The following is a 20,339-nucleotide window of genomic DNA, read 5'->3' on the forward strand; positions in this document are numbered from 1 at the left end:
GTGATTATGTTTTAAGCATCAAAAAAAGGTTTGGCTTTGGTTTGAGTTTGGGGTGAAGATTTGGCTCAGATCTGATTTTATCCAAACCCAGTTTCCCATCCTGCTTTACTTGAAATTAGTTGTAGAAATGTACCTTTGATCAAAGACATAAATAAATGTGTGTAACCCATACATGTAAACTGTAATCCATGCAAATATGCCAAAAAAAACAACAACAATCAAGAAACAATCTGTGAATATTACAAATAACTGGTTAATGGATATTGAACGTAAGATGCTGGTTAAAGATACTGTTAGATACTTATTTTCATTCATCCGAAGGAACCAATCAGCTAGAAAAAAATGGAAAGTAAAACAGTTACTTGTAAAGATATATATTTGAAGCTAATAGTAGCCCTGAGAGCTTCCAGACTCCTGGCTCCATGGCAGGAAGTCCCAGGTTTTCTCAGTGACTGAACTAGCTCAGTGGCAGCTCTGTGGCAGGGCATCTGGAAGCCCTAAGAGACATGGCTGAACCAGGAACCTCAGACTTGGGCTCTCTGCCATGGAATTTCATTTTGAAATTTTGAAAATAAATGCTTCAATTATATGTCAACTGAATTTTTTGGAACGTCCTTTCCGTGGGAAATTTTCACTTTTTGTTCTGAAACAGAGTGATTTTTTTAAAATCAAAATTCTAGAATGTCCCACAGAAGGGACATTCTGATGTTCAACCAGCTGTAGTATCATCTACCACAAACTGTTAATTTCCTTATTGTAGAATTCTCTGTAGTCTTGCCTGTTATGTACAAACTTTACAAACAAATGCTCTTAGGACTTGAGTCAAAGTGCCATGAAGCATGAGCAGGAAGACTCTCATGTGAATAATTCTTGGCACAGGGTTGGGTGCCAAGGAAAATCTCTTAATGTCATTAGAGGACACTTTAATCCAAAAATATGTTTTAAGTATCCAAGATTCCCTGTTCCTTCTCCATTTAAAACACCATTATCAAAATAACCTCTCCAAATTAACAGAGTTACACTGATTTATCCCAGCTGGGGATCTGATCTCATGTTTTTAATTTCTTAATAATAACTTGCATACTTCTACTGGAATATTCAACACTTTGATATTAAGCAACAGTTTTTATCTTGTGAACAAGGCATAAATCTCACTTTATACATTAGAATTTCAGAGAATATTATATTTGACTCTGTTCAGTCACCATGTCATGTACTGATTGTATTTTATACACCCTTAGACATCCTCAATACAAATAAATAAATAAATAATTTGGCTTAGTGGACAAGTCATCGATATTGTGGTTAAACTAAAGATTACTTCTTCCTGTGTTTACATTTAGGGTATTCCAGACACTCCCCTCTAAACATTGTACCCTAAGTCCAGAAGATGTTGGATCCAATTTATATTCCCATTTACACACAAATTGAACAAAGATCCCTGATAACACATAGAATTTTTGTTCATAAGGCCATCTCAGCTGTATTTTGTTCCTCTCCATATCCTCCGGGGTTACGGTACAAGGCTCTGCAAAAAAAAGAAATGGCACTTTAGTTATTTGCACATGGGTCTGACCTGGATATTTGACTCAACAGCACTTTCTTTGTAAAGTATGTATTCGCAAATGCTTCAAATAAATAAAAAGATCAGTGCTATTTTCTCTTTGCCTCTGATGTTACAGAGACAGATGCTCCAATAAAGAGTGGTTTCAGAGTAGCAGCCGTGTTAGTCTGTATTTGCAAAAAGAAAAGGAGTACTTGTGGCACCTTAGAGACTAACCAATTTATTTGAGCATAAGCTTTCGTGAGCTACAGCTCACTTCATCGGATGCAACTAAGGTGCCACAAGTACTCCATTTCTTTTTCCAGTAAAGAGTGTAGACCTTCTTCCCTTCTGTCATAGATCCTAGCAAATGCCCCCTTGTGGACACTTGCTAAGACCAGCCATTGCCACAATTTTAAGGTTCCTAGGCACACTCTCAGGGCTCAGACCTTTCATGTCCAGGGCTCAGACCGCTGTCCAATTGCCTAGCGCTTGGATGGAAAGATGACTCTTCAGAGTTCCTTGCACCTAAACCCACCCTATCCCAGAACTCCACCCAAAAGGTGTGAAGCTCCTGGTTTACAGTTTAAGACTCCCAGGGGCACACAACAGTTAGGAAGAAGCTCACACACACACACTTTGCACAGCATGTAACACATTTGCTCTTTTACTTAATATAAAATGCCGGAGAGTATAGACCACACAAAATAATAAAGCTCTGAGGCTGCAATATCCTACACTAGTTCACCCTGCTCTTGTGTGTCCTTGAGGAACCTTTTGGGTCCAGGAAAGTAGGCAGTTCCCTGCCTCATTCAGCCTGTCACATGCTGGCTGGTCTCTGTCCCTCATGGAGTTCCTTACCCAGCTTGCGTGACCTTGTTCTCTCCTGCCCCATTCTTCTTCCTGTCTGGCCTTCTCTGTTCCTGTTTGGTTGGTTATTTAAATCCTCCCGGCTTCCTTTGTTTTGTCTTTTCTGTCACTCTCGACTGCTCCGACCTTTCTTTCTCCCTTCAGGATGCAGCTGCTTTTCAGCATAACCTTTGTGTCATTAACTGTAAATATTTCCCATTGTCTCTCTCTGGTGTGTACCTGCTACAGGACTTGTCAGCAATGGTGGCTCCATATACAAATTGGCAGTTTTCCATAATACAATGCCACAATATCAACCAGATTTCATAAACTGGACAGTCATAGTCCCAATTCATCTCCTGATGGAGAATTATGCAATCAAATGTCTATGGGGAAAATTTCTTCCCAATTAGAGCTAGGAAAATAGTGAGAGTAAATAAATATCCACAGATATTCTCTTGACTCCTAATTCATTTGTAATGTGACCATGTTCACATCAATTCTTACTCATTTACAAGGAACACTGGAGCAACCATTGGCTCAGTAGAATGTGGGGTGAAGTCACACGTGCATGCCACTACTGGGGTTACACAGGAGTCCCGGTGAGGGGGAAAGTGAACAAAGGATTTAAAAGATAAATAAACTGGTGCGATCAACATCATGAGCAACCTTGATGAGGAGATTGTAGTACAGTGGGCCAAGAGGACGGATGCTGCAGTCCCTCCAGCTGCGAGGAACAGTCCTTTGTACCATCAGTAAGCAAGGCAGGACAGGGCAAGCAGAGCCAGTGATAGTGCTATGGGGTGCCACAGACACAGTAGTAGGAACAGCCATAAAAGCTGCAGGTGGTAAGGTCTCTGCTGCTGAAGTTGACCAGCAGGTGGTACCAGTGAGAGTAACTGCCACAGCTGGGCATCTTTTCTCCATGAGTGGAGGCACACTTTGGAAAAGAGCAGGAGCTTTTGTGGAGCGCAAACAGCTCCTGAGGACCAGAAGGATGAAGCAGAATGGCTGGATGAAAGCCACAGGCTATATTCAGGTAGCCAGATAATAATGAATGCCAGGCTTTTAGCCTTAGGAAGAGGAACATTATTCTTAATTAATTATTATTATCTGCTACATGATGCATAGAGAGTAGAGCTAGTCAGAAAATGAGGTTTTCTTCTGCAGAATTTCTAACTTTTCAGCAAAATAATAATTGAAAAAAATTGTTGGAAATGCCACCTTAGTGCCTTATGGGGGTTATAGTTCATCCGTCTCATGATCCCATTCTCCTCAGGCTCCCTGGTTGGACTGCATTTCCCTTGATATGCCATGGTCTCCCCCACTGGGTGAGGATAAGTGGTGCATCATGGAAATCCCTGGCCATAGTGCATCGTGGGAGATGTATTTCAGCTGGGGAGCCCAGCCTACAGGGGAGGATGCCACAGTTGAAGCATTGGAACTACAAGTACCATGAAGAACCACCACAGCATATGCAAATACAAATTTTTGGTCAGAAACTGAAAACTTTCATTTTCAAGTATTTGTTTTTTCAACAACAAAAAATAAAAACTTTACACAGAAAGAAGAAATTTTTGTGAAAAAAAATCAGTCAAAAACCCAATTTTCAGTCAAAAAATGTTTAGATGGAAAATTTTTGACCAGCCCTAAAAGGGGGAGTCACATCACTCATACAAGCATCATACAAATACATTAGGCTCAGTCATCAATGCTCATGCTCAGCACCATCTGTGGAGGTGGCAAAGATTGTCTAAAAGCCACTTTTATGCCTCCCCTGATCCTGGAGACAGCTGGGGACTGATCCCCACCCCATATCTCAGCAGAATTTAGAGCAGCCACAGGACTACCCCAACTGACAAAAGCTAGAATGGTCTCCTAGGGACTGTTCTGCTAGCCAGAAATTTGTTCAGTGCACCTCAATCTGGTCCTGCCCCCTTTGGCCCCTGACATAACCCCTCCTCACCCCAGATGGTTCCAGCTTTGTGCCATCCCAGGAGTCTCCTCAAGCTGAGAGAATCCTCAGCTGCCCCTTAAAATACTCTGCTCCAGTAATACAAATAAATAGTAAATAATAAATTGTAATAAATGATAATAAATAAATTATAATATTTTTGCTTTTCCAATATTTCACAGTGACCCTAGCAGGGCCCAGAATCTGTCCCATTTCACTGTTGTGAAATCTTTACATAAATAAGACCCAGAAATTCAGGGCTAGAATTCTGCAGTGAGCATCAGGAGCAGAAACAGAAGCAACATTCTCATCACATGGACAGAGCATTACACAAGAAGCTATGCACAATCGTGGAAATATGGAATCGCTCCTACCCCACCCTCATTTGAACCTTTTCTCACAAGAATGTAAAGATGCTGATGAAGACGACTCTTGTGTAATGAAATGTAAGAAAAGCCCCAGACTTTAGAGACAGAAACAGGAATGGCTCTGATATGTAGATAGGTACTAGTGCTAGCCTGAGTTCTGTGTTGCCGACAATTACCAGAGCCCAAATACAGAGTCTACTAAATTTTTCCTCTTTCCTCCTTTCCACATTCTATCATCCCTAATTATTAACTAACTGAATTCTAAGGAACTCCAGGAAAGGAGGCAACAAATTCCATATTCTCTGTGTGTAAAGAAGTCAATCACTGGCAGGTTTTCCCCATTCACTGCTTTATGGGGCATGTACTTATTGGCACTCAGAATCCTTTCTGGTTATTTTCCACCTCCATCTCCATGGGTTTCACCTCTGCTACTAGTCTCATACTCTGGCTGTGTGTATTGTGTGTAAGCAGGCAGCGTTGTTCATCTTAAAAAATAACACAGCTTCATAACTCACTACTGTCCTTTTTCATATAATTGATTTTTGTACATAGCTAAGCAAACCGGTGGGTCTGTCCATTGTCCAGAGTCACATCTAACACTTTGAGGGCCCTTCAATATATGCAAACTTTTGCATTTATATTCCACTGTTGAATTTAGTACATATTGTTTTAATGGGAATGAAACAATGTCTCCATTGTCAATTCTTGGTGGAGACCCACACTTTCCACCAGCCTCTGAAATGAAGTATAGAAATAGAAAATAAAACTACTGGGCAGCATTTAGTTACTGTAAATGCTGTAATATGACAGTACAGCACTATCAATTCACTCTAATTTGGAGTCCAGGAAAAATCAAAGGAAAAAGTGAAAAATATCTATCCTGATATTGGAACAGAAACCAAAATATTAAAAGTCATACGGACATTCAAGTTGCAGCAGTACTGCGTGAAACTGATGGCAAACTAGGTAACAAGATGCTCTAGCTCTTCATGAATTGGTTCTGGGTGGACTTTGAAGCAAGGAATGTATCCTGTTTTGAAATCCTTTGGCTTGCCAGTCATTTCCACCATACTAATCACACCATTCCAACTTAATATTTGACACACAAAGTGAAGGAGGCTTTGACACAATTCATCTTGTACCGAGGCTTCTTATTTGTGCTAGTGTTCCCACTTCTTGTCACTCAAGTAGTCACTGGCCTGTGCAGAGCCTCATTTCTCCATGAGCATGTTAACCACTGAGGTATTTCAGACAGTGGTTGAGTACATTAGAGCATTAGATACTCTTCCTGTGGTGACCAAGTATTGAGAGGAGGAGGAGGAAAGAGAATTAAGAGAGATGAGAGATGGAGGGTAAAAACTAGGTAAGAGGATTCAAGTTAAGGAGAGAAATGGAGAAAATGGGTTAAAAAGTGTAACATAAAACACAAAATGAAATAAGGAAGAAATACTGACTAGATAAGAAAATGAGCAATGAGAGTTCAACAAAGAAATTAAACAAAAGAGAAAAAGAGGAGGAAAATAAGAAAAGGAAAGATGCCAAGGAGAAAAACCAATGGTATTAATAAGAAGTGATGTAATCATGAATGGAGTTAATGCTTCGCTCTCTGGAAAAGGCCTTGGGCCCAACAGATTAATAATGGATTATACAAATATAGGAAAGAGAAGCACCACTCATCATTTGATAGTTACTCTCAATAAATATCAAACGATAATGATTTGATTAGTAAAATAGCCCAGAGTGGCTAAAGGGGCTGCAAAGGATTGTTTCTGCACGGGGAAGTCATCAGCTGAAAAAGGCAGTGTCTGGAGGGATTGTGTTGGGGCAGAGATGACCTGCAGCATGTACCCCTAGCCAGTTCTGAGCTGAGGAGTTGTCTCTTATGGTTTTTCAACCATCATTGGCCTCAGAACCAGGCTCAAAGCCACTTTTCCCCCACTCATCCTCAGCTGTGCTTACCTTATACTCGGCACAGCTGAGGAACTGGCCCCATGCTTGAAGGCACTGGCCCACATTTGGAGCCATGTGTAGCCTTTCCACCCTAAGGAGAATTCTGGAAGCCACTGTGCCATAAGGAGGGAACACCTCCTGAGCCCAATAATGCACAGGGGGTCTGTGCATGCTGCACCACCCCTAAGGAAAGAGGGGGTGGTGTTGCCAACTCTCAGGATTTTGTGATGAGTTACATGGTATTTCATGTGCTGTTTTTTTTTTTTAATTCCAACTCCTGGAGTTATGTTATTATGTGAGAATTTCAGCTGTCATTAAAAAAATAAAAAGATGATAAACCTCATGGATGTGGAGGAGCACTTGAAAACATGGCCCAGAGGGTTAAAAAAAAACAGAAGACAAACAGACCCCATGTCATAAATATAAAGGGAAGGGTAAACCCCTTTGAAATCCCTCCTGGCCAGGGGAAAGCTCCTCTCACCTGTAAAGGGTTAAGAAGCTAAAGGTAACCTCGCTGGCACCTGACCAAAATGACCAATGAGGAGACAAGATACTTTCAAAAGCTGGGAGGAGGGAGAGAAACAAAGGGTCTGTGTCTGTCTGTATGCTGCGCTTGCCAGGGACAGAACAGGAATGGAGTCTTAGAACTTTTAGTAAGTAATCTAGCTAGGTATGTGTTAGATTATGATTTCTTTAAATGGCTGAGAAAAGAATTGTGCTGAATAGAATAACTATTTCTGTCTGTGTATCTTTTTTGTAACTTAAGGTTTTGCCTAGAGGGGTTCTCGATGTTTTTGAATCTAATTACCCTGTAAGATATATACCATCCTGATTTTACAGGGGGAATTTCTTTATTTCTATTTACTTCTATTTTTTATTAAAAGTCTTCTTGTAAAACACTGAATGCTTTTTCATTGTTCTCAGATCCAAGGGTTTGGGTTTGTGGTCACCTATGCAAATTGGTGAGGCTTTTTATCCAACATTTCCCAGGAAAGGGGGGGTGCAAGTGTTGGGAGGATTGTTCATTGTTCTTAAGATCCAAGGGTCTGGGTCTGTAGTCACCTAGACAAATTGGTGAGGCTTTTTACCAAACCTTGTCCAGGAAGTGGGGTGCAAGGTTTTGGGAAGTATTTTGGGGGGAAGGACGCGTCCAAACAGCTCTTCCCCAGTAACCAGTATTAGTTTGGTGGTGGTAGCGGCCAGTCTAAGGATAACGGGGGTAATATTTTGTACCTTGGGGAAGTTTTGACCTAAGCTGGTAAAGATAAGCTTAGGAGGTTTTTCATGCAGGTCCCCACATCTGTACCCTAGAGTTCAGAGTGGGGGAGGAACCTTGACATGGTGGCACAGTGGTGGGATTAACCTGAAATCATTTTGAGATCCAGTTGAGATTTTTTGAACTAGAAATACAGATTTTAAAAAGGAATTTTTAGGAAGTCCAGAAGGCAGCTTTGAAACTGAAAGCAGCTTGGTTTCTCTCTGCTTTATGGCCAAGCAGAGACAAAAGGGGATTATCTTGTGAATTGCAGGTTTTCTTTGCCTGGAGGCAGGGTACTTAACTCCTGCAGGGAAATTCACAGTCTTCCAACCCAGAGGTTTATTTTTTTTTCTTTTCTTCCTAAAAGTAAATAGGGGGTGTGTGCTCTACCCATTTGCCTGGAGACAAAAGTGGCAGGGTTTTTTTTAGGATTTTGATTTTTTTTTTGTTTTACAAGGAGCACAGGTTTGAAAAGAAATTTTTTTTTTTCTTTGGGCTGGGTAAGCAGGTTTCCAAGTAGTTGGAGGTTTTTTGCTTTAATTTGGGCCCAGAGCAGAGACAAGGGAATTGTCTTTTTCTGTAGGCTGACAATCACTATCAGAGAATAGGTATTCTATTCCAGCACAGCAAAATTTTACAGCCAAGTTTTGTTTGTTTATTTCCAAACCTCGGGTGTAAAGTTAGTTAAAAACAGAGAGGTTAGAATGGCCAAATCCTCAGCTCGACTACAGCTGGAATTAGCCAAATTTCAGGCTGAGGAAAAACAAAGGGAACATGAAAGACAGATAGAACTCATGCGGCTGAAGGAGGAGGAGAAGGAAAAAGAGAGGAAGCATGTGGAGGAGATGGAGAGGATAAAGGCCCAGCAGAATATACCAACAAACCCTAGCAATCCTTCTCCAGGTACCACTTCCCATCCCAGAAAGTTCCCCACCTACAAGGCAGGTGATGATACTGAGGCCTTCTTAGAAAACTTCGAAAGGGCCTGCCTTGGGTACAACATCTCTACTGACCAATACATGGTAGAGCTGAGGCCGCAGCTCAGTGGACCCTTAGCTGAGGTGGCAGCTGAAATGCCTAAAGAACACATGAACAAGTATGAACTGTTTAAATCCAAGGCGAGAGTCAGAATGGGGATAACACCCGAGCAGTCTCGTCGGAGGTTCAGAGCCCTAAGGTGGAAACCAGACATGTCATTTACCCGACATGCCTACCACATTGTAAAACATTGGGATGCCTGGATATCAGGAGCAAGTGTTGAATCTCCAGTAAATTTGCCCTTCCTAATGCAAATGGAACAATTCTTAGAGGGTGTTCCTGAGGAAATAGAAAGATACATCCTAGATGGGAAACCCAAAACTGTAATTGAGGCAGGAGAGATTGGAGCCAGATGGGTGGAGGTGGCAGAGAAGAAGAAAACTGGTCGCAGTTGGAGCGGAGACCAGAAGGGACCACCCCAGACCACACCCTATTACCGGGGGCCGCCCAAAGCCCCACCTACCTCCCAAAGAACCCTCCAGACCCCTTATCGTCCCACCACCCCGTTCTCCAGCAACCCTCCTCGCCCCAGTGACCCGTCAGCTGGACGATGTTTTAAGTGTAACGAGCTGGGGCATGTAAAGGCCAACTGCCCCAAGAACCCCAACAGATTACAGTTCATTGCACCGGAATCACACCAGAGGTCCACAGGCCCAGATACCTCCCAGATACCCTTGGAGCGGAGGGAAACTGTGAGTGTGGGTGGGAAGAAGGTCACCGCGTGGAGGGACACCGGAGCACAAGTGTCAGCTATCCATGCTTCCTTAGTGGACCCCAATTTAATCAACCCAGAGATCCAAGTGACGATTCAACCCTTCAAGTCCAACTCTTTCAAATTGCCTACAGCCAAGTTGCCTGTCCAGTACAAGGGCTGGTCAGGAATGTGGACTTTTGCAGTCTATGATGATTATCCCATCCCCATGCTGTTGGGGGAAGACTTGGCCAATCATGTGAAGCAGGCCAAGAGGGTGGGAATGGTCACCCGCAACCAGGCTAAACAAGCCGTGAGGCCTAGCTCTGTTCCGGAAGCTTCTATCAGGACCCAGTCAGAGGCGATGGACCTGGACCCCAGGCCAATGTCTGCAACAGCAGTAGTGGATCCAGTCCCAGAGACCCAGACGGAACCAGTCCCAGAACCGGAACCAGCCAAACAACCAACACCAGACCCCGTGTCAGCACTGAATCCAGTACTTGCAACCTCAACACCAGAGGGCCCCACCGAACCTGAACTGGCAGCAGCCGATAACCCTACACAAGAGGCTCAGCCGGAGCCTGAATCCCAACATAGTGCACCAGCGGAGAGCGGTTCACAGTCAACAGAAACAGCTCCATCCCCTATATCGCTTCCAGAGGGACCAAGCCTAGGTCCACAATCCCATGAGGAACTGATGTCTCCAGCATCAAGGGAACAGTTCCAGACCGAACAGGAAGCAGATGAAAGCCTCCAGAGAGCTTGGACGGCGGCACGGAGCAACCCACCGCCTCTCAGCTCTTCTAATCGATCCAGGTTTGTTGTAGAAAGAGGACTTTTATACAAGGAAACTCTTTCTGGGGGACACCGGGAAGACTGGCATCCTCAGAGACAGTTGGTAGTTCCAACTAAATACCGGGCCAAGCTCTTGAGCTTAGCCCATGATCACCCTAGTGGCCATGCTGGGGTGAACAGGACCAAAGACCGTTTGGGGGGGTCATTCCACTGGGAGGGAATGGGCAAGGATGTTTCTACCTATGTCCAGTCTTGTGAGGTATGCAAAAGAGTGGGAAAACCCCAAGACCAGGTCAAAGCTCCTCTCCAGCCACTCCCCATCATTGAAGTTCCATTTCAGCGAGTAGCTGTGGATATTCTGGGTCCTTTTCCGAAAAAGACACCCAGAGGAAAGCAGTACATACTGACTTTCATGGATTTTGCCACCCGATGGCCGGAAGCAGTAGCTCTAAGCAACACCAGGGCTAAAAGTGTGTGCCAGGCACTAGCAGACATTTTTGCCAGGGTAGGTTGGCCCTCCGACATCCTCACAGATGCAGGGACTAATTTCCTGGCAGGAACTATGAAAAACCTTTGGGAAGCTCATGGGGTAAATCACTTGGTTGCCACTCCTTACCATCATCAAACAAATGGCATGGTGGAGAAGTTTAATGGAACTTTGGGGGCCATGATACGTAAATTCGTAAATGAGCACTCCAATGATTGGGACCTAGTATTGCAGCAGTTGCTCTTTGCCTACAGAGCTGTACCACATCCCAGTTTAGGGTTTTCCCCATTTGAACTTGTATATGGCAGTGAGGTTAAGGGGCCATTGCAGTTGGTGAAGCAGCAATGGGAGGGATTTACACCTTCTCCAGGAACTAACATTCTGGACTTTGTAACCAACCTACAAAACACCCTCCGAACCTCTTTAGCCCTTGCTAGAGAAAACTTACAGGATGCTCAAAAAGAGCAAAAAGCCTGGTATGATAAACATGCCAGAGAGCGTTCCTTCAAAGTAGGAGACCAGGTCATGGTCTTAAAGGCGCTCCAGGCCCATAAAATGGAAGCATCGTGGGAAGGGCCATTCGTGGTCCAGGAGCGCCTGGGAGCTGTTAATTATCTCATAGCATTCCCCACCTCCAACCGAAAGCCTAAGGTGTATCATATTAATCCTCTAAAGCCCTTTTATTCCAGAGAATTAAAGGTTTGTCAGTTTACAGCCCAGGGAGGAGACGACGCTGAGTGGCCTGAAGGTGTCTACTACGAAGGGAAATGTGCTGGTGGTGTGGAAGAGGTGAACCTCTCCATGACCCTTGGGTGTATGCAGCGACAGCAGATCCAGGAGCTGTGCACTAGCTACGCGCCAACGTTCTCAGCCACCCCAGGACTGACTGAACGGGCATACCACTCCATTGACACAGGTAATGCTCACCCAATTAGGGTCCAACCTTACCGGGTGTCTCCTCAAGCTAAAACTGCTATAGAACGGGAGATCCAGGATATGTTACAGATGGGTGTAATCCGCCCCTCTGAAAGTGCATGGGCATCTCCAGTGGTTCTAGTTCCCAAACCAGATGGGGAAATACGTTTTTGCGTGGACTACCGTAAGCTAAATGCTGTAACTCGCCCAGACAACTATCCCATGCCACGCACAGATGAACTATTAGAGAAACTGGGAAGGGCCCAGTTCATCTCTACCTTGGACTTAACCAAGGGGTACTGGCAGGTACCGCTAGATGAATCTGCCAAGGAAAGGTCAGCCTTCATCACACATCTCGGGCTGTATGAATTTAATGTACTCCCTTTCGGGCTGCGAAATGCACCCGCCACTTTCCAAAGACTTGTAGATGGTCTCCTAGCGGGATTAGGAGAATATGCAGTCGCCTACGTTGACGATGTGGCCATATTTTCGGATTCCTGGGCAGACCACCTGGAACATCTACAAAAAGTCCTTGAGCGCATAAGGGAGGCAGGACTAACTGTTAAGGCTAAGAAGTGTCAAATAGGCCTAAACAGAGTGACTTACCTTGGACACCAGGTGGGTCAAGGAACTATCAGCCCCCTACAGGCCAAAGTGGATGCTATCCAAAAGTGGCCTGTCCCAAAGTCAAAGAAACAGGTTCAATCCTTCTTAGGCTTGGCCGGTTATTACAGACGATTTGTACCGCACTACAGCCAAATCGCTGCCCCACTGACAGACCTAACCAAAAAGAAACAGCCAAATGCTGTTCAGTGGACCGGAAAGTGTCAGAAGGCCTTTAACAAGCTTAAAGCGACACTCATGTCTGACCCTGTACTAAGGGCCCCAGACTTTGACAAACCGTTCCTAGTAACCACAGATGCATCCGAGCGTGGTGTGGGAGCAGTTTTAATGCAGAAAGGACCTGATCAAGAATTCCACCCTGTAGTGTTTCTCAGCAAAAAACTGTCTGAGAGGGAAAGCAACTGGTCAGTCACTGAAAAAGAATGTTATGCCATTGTCTACGCTCTGGAAAAGCTACGCCCATATGTTTGGGGACGGCGTTTCCACCTGCAAACCGACCATGCTGCACTAAAGTGGCTTCACACCGTCAAAGAAACTAACAGAAAACTTCTTCGGTGGAGTTTAGCTCTCCAAGATTTTGATTTCGACATCCAACACATCTCAGGAGCTTCTAACAAAGTGGCTGATGCACTCTCCCGTGAAAGTTTCCCAGAATCAACTGGTTAAAATCGTCCTTGAGATGTGGAAAATATTGTTAGTCTTTATGTACTTGGTAGTATATTTAGAGATGCATGTGTCTTATTAACTCTGTTTTCCTAGAGCTCCAGGAAGAAATCCCAGCCAGTGTTTCACCCTAGCTGAGATTTGGGGGGCGTGTCATAAATATAAAGGGAAGGGTAAACCCCTTTGAAATCCCTCCTGGCCAGGGGAAAGCTCCTCTCACCTGTAAAGGGTTAAGAAGCTAAAGGTAACCTCGCTGGCACCTGACCAAAATGACCAATGAGGAGACAAGATACTTTCAAAAGCTGGGAGGAGGGAGAGAAACAAAGGGTCTGTGTCTGTCTGTATGCTGCGCTTGCCAGGGACAGAACAGGAATGGAGTCTTAGAACTTTTAGTAAGTAATCTAGCTAGGTATGTGTTAGATTATGATTTCTTTAAATGGCTGAGAAAAGAATTGTGCTGAATAGAATAACTATTTCTGTCTGTGTATCTTTTTTGTAACTTAAGGTTTTGCCTAGAGGGGTTCTCGATGTTTTTGAATCTAATTACCCTGTAAGATATATACCATCCTGATTTTACAGGGGGAATTTCTTTATTTCTATTTACTTCTATTTTTTATTAAAAGTCTTCTTGTAAAACACTGAATGCTTTTTCATTGTTCTCAGATCCAAGGGTTTGGGTTTGTGGTCACCTATGCAAATTGGTGAGGCTTTTTATCCAACATTTCCCAGGAAAGGGGGGGTGCAAGTGTTGGGAGGATTGTTCATTGTTCTTAAGATCCAAGGGTCTGGGTCTGTAGTCACCTAGACAAATTGGTGAGGCTTTTTACCAAACCTTGTCCAGGAAGTGGGGTGCAAGGTTTTGGGAAGTATTTTGGGGGGAAGGACGCGTCCAAACAGCTCTTCCCCAGTAACCAGTATTAGTTTGGTGGTGGTAGCGGCCAGTCTAAGGATAACGGGGGTAATATTTTGTACCTTGGGGAAGTTTTGACCTAAGCTGGTAAAGATAAGCTTAGGAGGTTTTTCATGCAGGTCCCCACATCTGTACCCTAGAGTTCAGAGTGGGGGAGGAACCTTGACACCCCAGATTTATTATTTTTAAATATTTTATCATTGTTTAGTGCATCTGATGAGTTTAGCAGGCCTTATTCATAATTACGGAATGCTTGAGGTTGGCAATACAAGGGGAGTGTTCTCCCTTTTGTGGCTGGCCAGATCCTTTAGCCAGTGTGAGCCAAGGCCCCTCCCCTTTCTGTTCTCTTTCCAGAAGGAACTAAAGGGCAACAGGCTCTGTACTGAGAGCAGGGACTGCAATATATGATTGTTACCCCCGTCCCCCTCCCCTCCAAAAAAAAATATTAACAGAAATACCCTGGTTTTATTTTATTGTCAAAAGAACTGGAAAATTAAAATATTATATTTGTGGAAAATGTGTGTGTTGAGAGAAAAGATCTTTCTGCTGAAAAAAATTACTTGGAAATGTTTCTGTCTACTCTAGTTATTAGTAAACGAAGATTCATAAGCTCTTTGAGGCAGGGGTGGTCTCTTTATGCATATGGCTACAGTGCCTAGCACAATGGGTCCCTAATATTACTATTTTGGGGAAGGTCTATGGCCTGTGTTATACAGTACGTCACACTAGATTATCAAATCGTATCCTTCTGACCTTGGACTCTATGAATTTTCCTGCCCAAATAAGCAGGTTTCCTAAATAGCTGCCCAAATAGCTATGGTTTCCTAAAATCAAATGCAGTCTATAGCACTTTAAATGGTGGGGCAATGTTTAAAGAAACTGTATTTTTTTCCTGAATTTAGAAGTTAACTTAGACTTTTAAAAGACCTTTTACATTTTGTTCATATTTCATCAATTTAACTTTTCATTTATTTTTTATAAAAGTCATAATTACTTAAAATGGTTTACATTTATAGTATGATTTTGACTTTAATGTATATAAACCAATAAACTGCTATTAAAAATAAACCATTCCAATCGTAATGATACCAGTGGCAGCTGAAGAAGAAGGTCTTACTCTTTTTTAAGACTACATTGCTTCTGCCAGAGAGAGATTATAACGAGGAGTCCTTGTGGCACTTTAGAGACAAACACATTTATTTGGGCGTAAGCTTTCATGGGCATGAAGTGGGTTTTAGCCCACAAAAGCTTATACCCAAATAAACGTGTTAGTCTCTAAGGTGCCACAAGGACTCCTTGTTGTCTTTGCTGATACAGATATCACGGCTACCGCTCTGAAACCAGAGAGATTATAGAATATATTCTACTTCTTTAACTGCATTACCACCTCCAGCTTCAAATTACATTTTCATAGTATTTTCCTGCAAATAAAAGGTAAATGGCAACACCATAAGCACACTCACATTATTGCCACAACATTAAAAATAATAATTTTAATGAGCAGAGGATGTTAACATTTACTCTAAGAGTACGATAACTTTATAACTAATGGAAGAGGAACCATATCACTTATTTTTCTGATTTTTTGTTTCTAAACAAAGCAATGGAATGTACAGCTTTTGGGTTTCCCAGAGGCTCTAGTTGGGTGGGCGGGCTACCTGGCTCCCCAGCTACTTGGGCTGATAAGAAGTTTGAACTTATTTTAAATTTTTCTGATGGAAGAATGCTGAGTAACTGGCCATTGCTAGGGTTCTCTCTCAATTAGCTATGTTTATAGTATTTTTATGTTGAAATTTCCATAAAATGATGACATAATATCATCTTAAGAATTTTCACCCAGATAAAACCATGCCAGCTTCCTCAAAAGTGGTCTCATGTATCTGGATTTTTTATATTTTTGGGGTGGGCCACAGACATCAATCTCTGTGTTATGGAAAACACCAAATATTTTTAAAATTGCTAATTTAAGGGGGGCTTTTCCAAGTTGATACTCACTAAAGATGACCTAATTCAAAGCTGATTGCATCAAGTTGCATGGCTCCAAGGTAGGCCTCTCACTATGAGGGGGGAGGTACATCAAGGTTGAGTAAGCAACTTTCACAAACAATAAGAATCAAGTGTAAGGCTGAGCTCCCTTGCGAGACATCCCAGCTGTTTAATATTATTTAATTTTAGGGTGTGGAATTGTGGTTGTAAGCATGCTTATGTAGAACACTACCCATAAAGTCTTCATGGGGAAACCACCAGAAGAAAATTTCCCTATGTTAACACAGCCCAAATAATGTCTCATAGAACTTATTTATTAGAGAGTGGGTTCTGCATTCTTTGTTTAAAAGTCCTGAGAGATTTGATATTGTCATTTATGATAACTTGTCTGGTAACTTCTGATAGTTGTCAAACTTCTCCTTATCAAGAGTGTTCCGTTAAAGTCTGAATTATAATATCTCTGTCGATGTGAGAGGAAAGTATTAACCACTATACTAGATGGAAGAAGCTTTGTAATTGGCTCTGGGATTGCGATTCAGACATTATCTTAATACTGAAACCAAATTATTATCTATTTAACCAGTGCAAAGTTATATATTTAATTGACTTTGGTAAAATTCCTTACTTGGGATTTACAATGAAATGGACAGCCATCTCCTCAGACTCCTTCTTAGAATTTATGTGAAATTTTTTTTTTGCATTAATTTGATGATTTGACTAATTTGATTATTTAATTTCAATCCAATATTGAGACTAATTTGTTGATTGCTTGAACTTTCATTAATTTTGTTTTTATTAGATTGTTGTAACACTTTACTTTTAGTTTAGTTTAATGAAATAGCAACTTAGCTTTGGTTATATGTTTTCTTGGTTTTATTTTAATTTGTTTAATAGTTTTAGTAACGTTTATAAAATCAATACAGTCACATTTCTTTCAGTAAGCAACATGGGTTCAGAAACTTTGAAGGCACAGGGTGGATATTGGCCAGTCAACCTAGAAGCTTGATGAGCTCCCCCTAAATAAGTCTCTTGGTCTCACAGTCTGTACAAAGCCCTGACCAGTAGAATTGTCCAGAAAGAGATAGGAGTATGTTTTCTTCTTCCTTAAAACCATTATTAATATTATTGGACCTTTGGAAGACTTTCGAGACCAAATGGAGTTGAAAAAGCTGTCATCCCTGTGCAAAAGGGGGGAATTATCTGTGGTATGGTAAAATGGGAATGTTTGTTAAAAATAAACAAAGGCTAGATTCTTTCAGTTGGAATGCTATAAAAGTTCCTCAGATGGTCCGAGGTTGCCTCAGATAAACTATAGCTATATATCCCTCATGCACTTGTTTGTAATCCTCTGACACAGATTCAGACATCAGGCCTTCCTTCCCTGGAAGGAAGATTTCTTGACACTCCCTTTTCACCCTTTGGTCTTAGGCATTTGGCCCTGTGACAGAGTGGTCTGGGACTTTGTGGTGCGATATACATTGAGGAGGTGTTTTCCCTTTAAGAAATTTCTATTGTTGATAAAACTCTTTTGTTGCAAGTGGCATGAGTGAGTGAATGAGATACAAATGGAGATGGAGTATGAGAGATCATATTCGATTTTGGTGTTTGTACCCCTCTGCTTTATGTCCGTATATGCTGCAAAATTTTGTTGTTCTACTTCCTATTTCACTTTTGTTGGGAATTAAATGAGTCCCAGAGGTTTAGCAAGCGCTGATATTGGGAAATTAGTTGGGGTTGTCATGACAACAGTTAGCCAGGAAAAGCAAGAACTAGTTCCCCGGATTTGATCTGAAACACTAGGTGAGGAAACAGAGTCTGGGTCAATCAGGACAGAGGAAGGGCCAAATAAAAACAGGTTTCTTCAGTTTGTAAGGTGTGGATGATTCCACAAGAGTGGGAGCCTTGTGTGTGCTGGTGGGGCTGAGGCCTGTAAACTGGAACTAGTTAAGAACTAATGCCAGGATAATCAGACAGGGAAGCTGAGGGCAGTATACTGCAATTGTTATGCTGTTAATTTAAAGGCTGAAAGCTGCAGGTATTCTGAATCTGGATGCTGAAACCATTAAACTTCATGTGCTGAGACTGAACCTAGGAAGATTGTGTATGGGGAAAACCAAGTGTGAAACCTGAATTCTTTTTTATTTTTTGGGCATGTTCTTTCCCAGTTTTGGGAAGGATGAAAAGATTATATTATAGAAAGAGAGCACTTGTGACTATTTTATTAAACCTAGACCCATCAATTGAGAAGAGTCCCAGGGACAGGTCTATGCTCCTGTTTCAGAGGGAGGCAAGAAATTGGGCTCAGGGTGTTCAAAAAATATTTTGAATAAGTAGGGTTTTCCCTCCCCACAAAGAGGTTTGGCTTAATGACTCACGTCCCACTCTGGGGCTTGCCTATGGCTCTCTCAAGGAATGGTTTGGGCTCAAAAATTAACTCTCCAGAAGCCTGATCCTTAGGACTGACTTGCCCAAGATGGGAGGTTCCCATGCTCTACCCCTTTCTGACCCATGGGGTTTACCTGGGTCTGCATTTCCTCTGAAGGCTTGAGCCTGGAATATTGTGGGAGACCTCTAGGAGACCCTTGACAAGTGGCAGGAGTGGGACGGGGTCTGGGCAAAAATGCCCCTTAGCCAGCTACATGGTGGTGGCACTGTGCATGTTGTGTCTAATGCTGCCTTTCCGTGATCCTATATAAGGTGGAGCCATTGCAATCTTCAGTCTGCTGCACTGTCTTTCTGGTGTTGCTATTTTGAAGATGGGGGCATGGAAGTGGGAACTACTTGCCACTGGAGCTGGCTTTTCAAATTCCACCTGCCCCTTTCTCCATCTGCTGGAGGGAACAGAGGTGATTACACCTGGGCTGCTGAAATGCTTCCTGCATGTTGGAATCAGAACTGCATTTTCCTTGCCTGCCTTCTATCTTTCGTGCCTGGACAGACTTCAAGCTGACCCCAACCCAGACTGGGCTGTGAGATGGAAACTCCATTCTGTTCATCGAGAACACAGAGCTTCCCAATGAGCTACTCAAAAAGTGGGGTGGGATGAAGCAGGAGACACAGAACTTCCTTTTTGCCTTTGGCTTTTTTGGCCTCACTTTCCCTCAGAAGACTGTATGGACCTGTCACTGCAGCTCTTCAGAAGAGGAAGCAGTACTGAGGGGAAAAACTCCAGCAAGCAGACTGAAGTAACCATCATAATGGATCTGTGGCCCTTAGCATGATGAAGAATATATTTCTTTTTCTGGTGCATGTTTTGCAAGTCACATAATATAACAGGGATCGGTAACCTTTGGCACACGGCCTGCCAGAGTAAGCCCCCGGCGGGCCGGGCCAGTTTGTTTACTTGCCGCATCCGCAGGTTCAGCCAATTGCAGCTCCCAATGGCCTCGGTTCGCCATTCCAGGCCAATGGGGGCTGTGGGAAGCGGCGCCCAGCACATCCCTCAGCCCGTGCTGCTTCCTGCAGCCTCCATTCGCCTGGAGCACAGAACCGCAGCCAGTGGGAGCTGCGATCAGCCGACCCTGCAGACGCAGCAGGTAAACAAACCGGCCAAGCCCACCAGGGGGCTTACCCTGGCGGGCTGCGTGCCAAAGGTTTCCAATCTCTGTAATATAAAGAGAAAGATACAGAGAGAAATACAAGCTTCTTAGTATGAATGCAGCTTTTGATTCCAACAGTATCTTCATTTTTAGGATATGTATAAATAATAAAATAAAATACCTCTGCATTCTGGTGGTTCTGACCATTTTTGCTTCTGACATGTCACTGTCTGTGACCCAATGAGGCTCAGCCCTTGTTGACATTGATAGCGCACTCTCTCACCAGGCAAATACCTTTGGTTTCCATACTCTAGAATCTGACCATTAGTAACTGCAGGTGGAGGTCCACATGTCATATCTGAAAAGATACATGGGCACATTTACAGTCACTGACATTTCCAAGAAATACTTCAGTTTAACCAAATCTTTAATGACATTTCATTAGCTGTGTATCATTTCTGTTCAGGTCCTCCAGGCAAGGTATGTAATTTACTGTGTTTAGTTTATCAGAACCTTTTTAATTGTAGAAAACCAATTGACAAACCTTTTTAACTTCAGAGATTAATATAATTAATCTGAAATACCCTCGGTCTATAGAAAATAGATCCTGTCAAACGAAACTGATATATCTTTGATGCAATTACAAGTTTTGTTAAGTAGTGATATAACAGACTTAGACTTCTGTAAAACATTTGACTTGGTACTACATGACAATTTGATTAAAAAACTAGAACAATACAAAATTAACATGTCATATATTAAATTGATT

The 20,339-nt window shown here is 42.7% G+C and overlaps 1 protein-coding gene across 1 annotated transcript in view; it reads right to left on the reverse strand.

Annotated features, from left to right (window-relative positions):
* The window catches only part of LOC311524950 (complement factor H-related protein 5-like), a 139,835-nt gene that overhangs the window by 50,805 nt on the left and 68,691 nt on the right, over positions 1 to 20,339 (reverse strand). The window contains exons 12-13 of the mRNA XM_084636623.1: positions 19,752 to 19,928; positions 1,377 to 1,528 (exon numbers count right to left, since the gene is read on the reverse strand). Of these exons, the coding sequence (XP_084492749.1) occupies positions 1,377 to 1,528; positions 19,752 to 19,928 (329 nt within the window). The remainder of the gene's footprint in view (positions 1 to 1,376; positions 1,529 to 19,751; positions 19,929 to 20,339) is intronic.

The sequence above is a fragment of the Lepidochelys olivacea genome, assembly GCF_965140295.1.
Source record: "Lepidochelys olivacea isolate rLepOli2 genome assembly, chromosome: 8".
In the NCBI taxonomy this organism is placed as follows: Eukaryota; Metazoa; Chordata; order Testudines; family Cheloniidae; genus Lepidochelys; species Lepidochelys olivacea.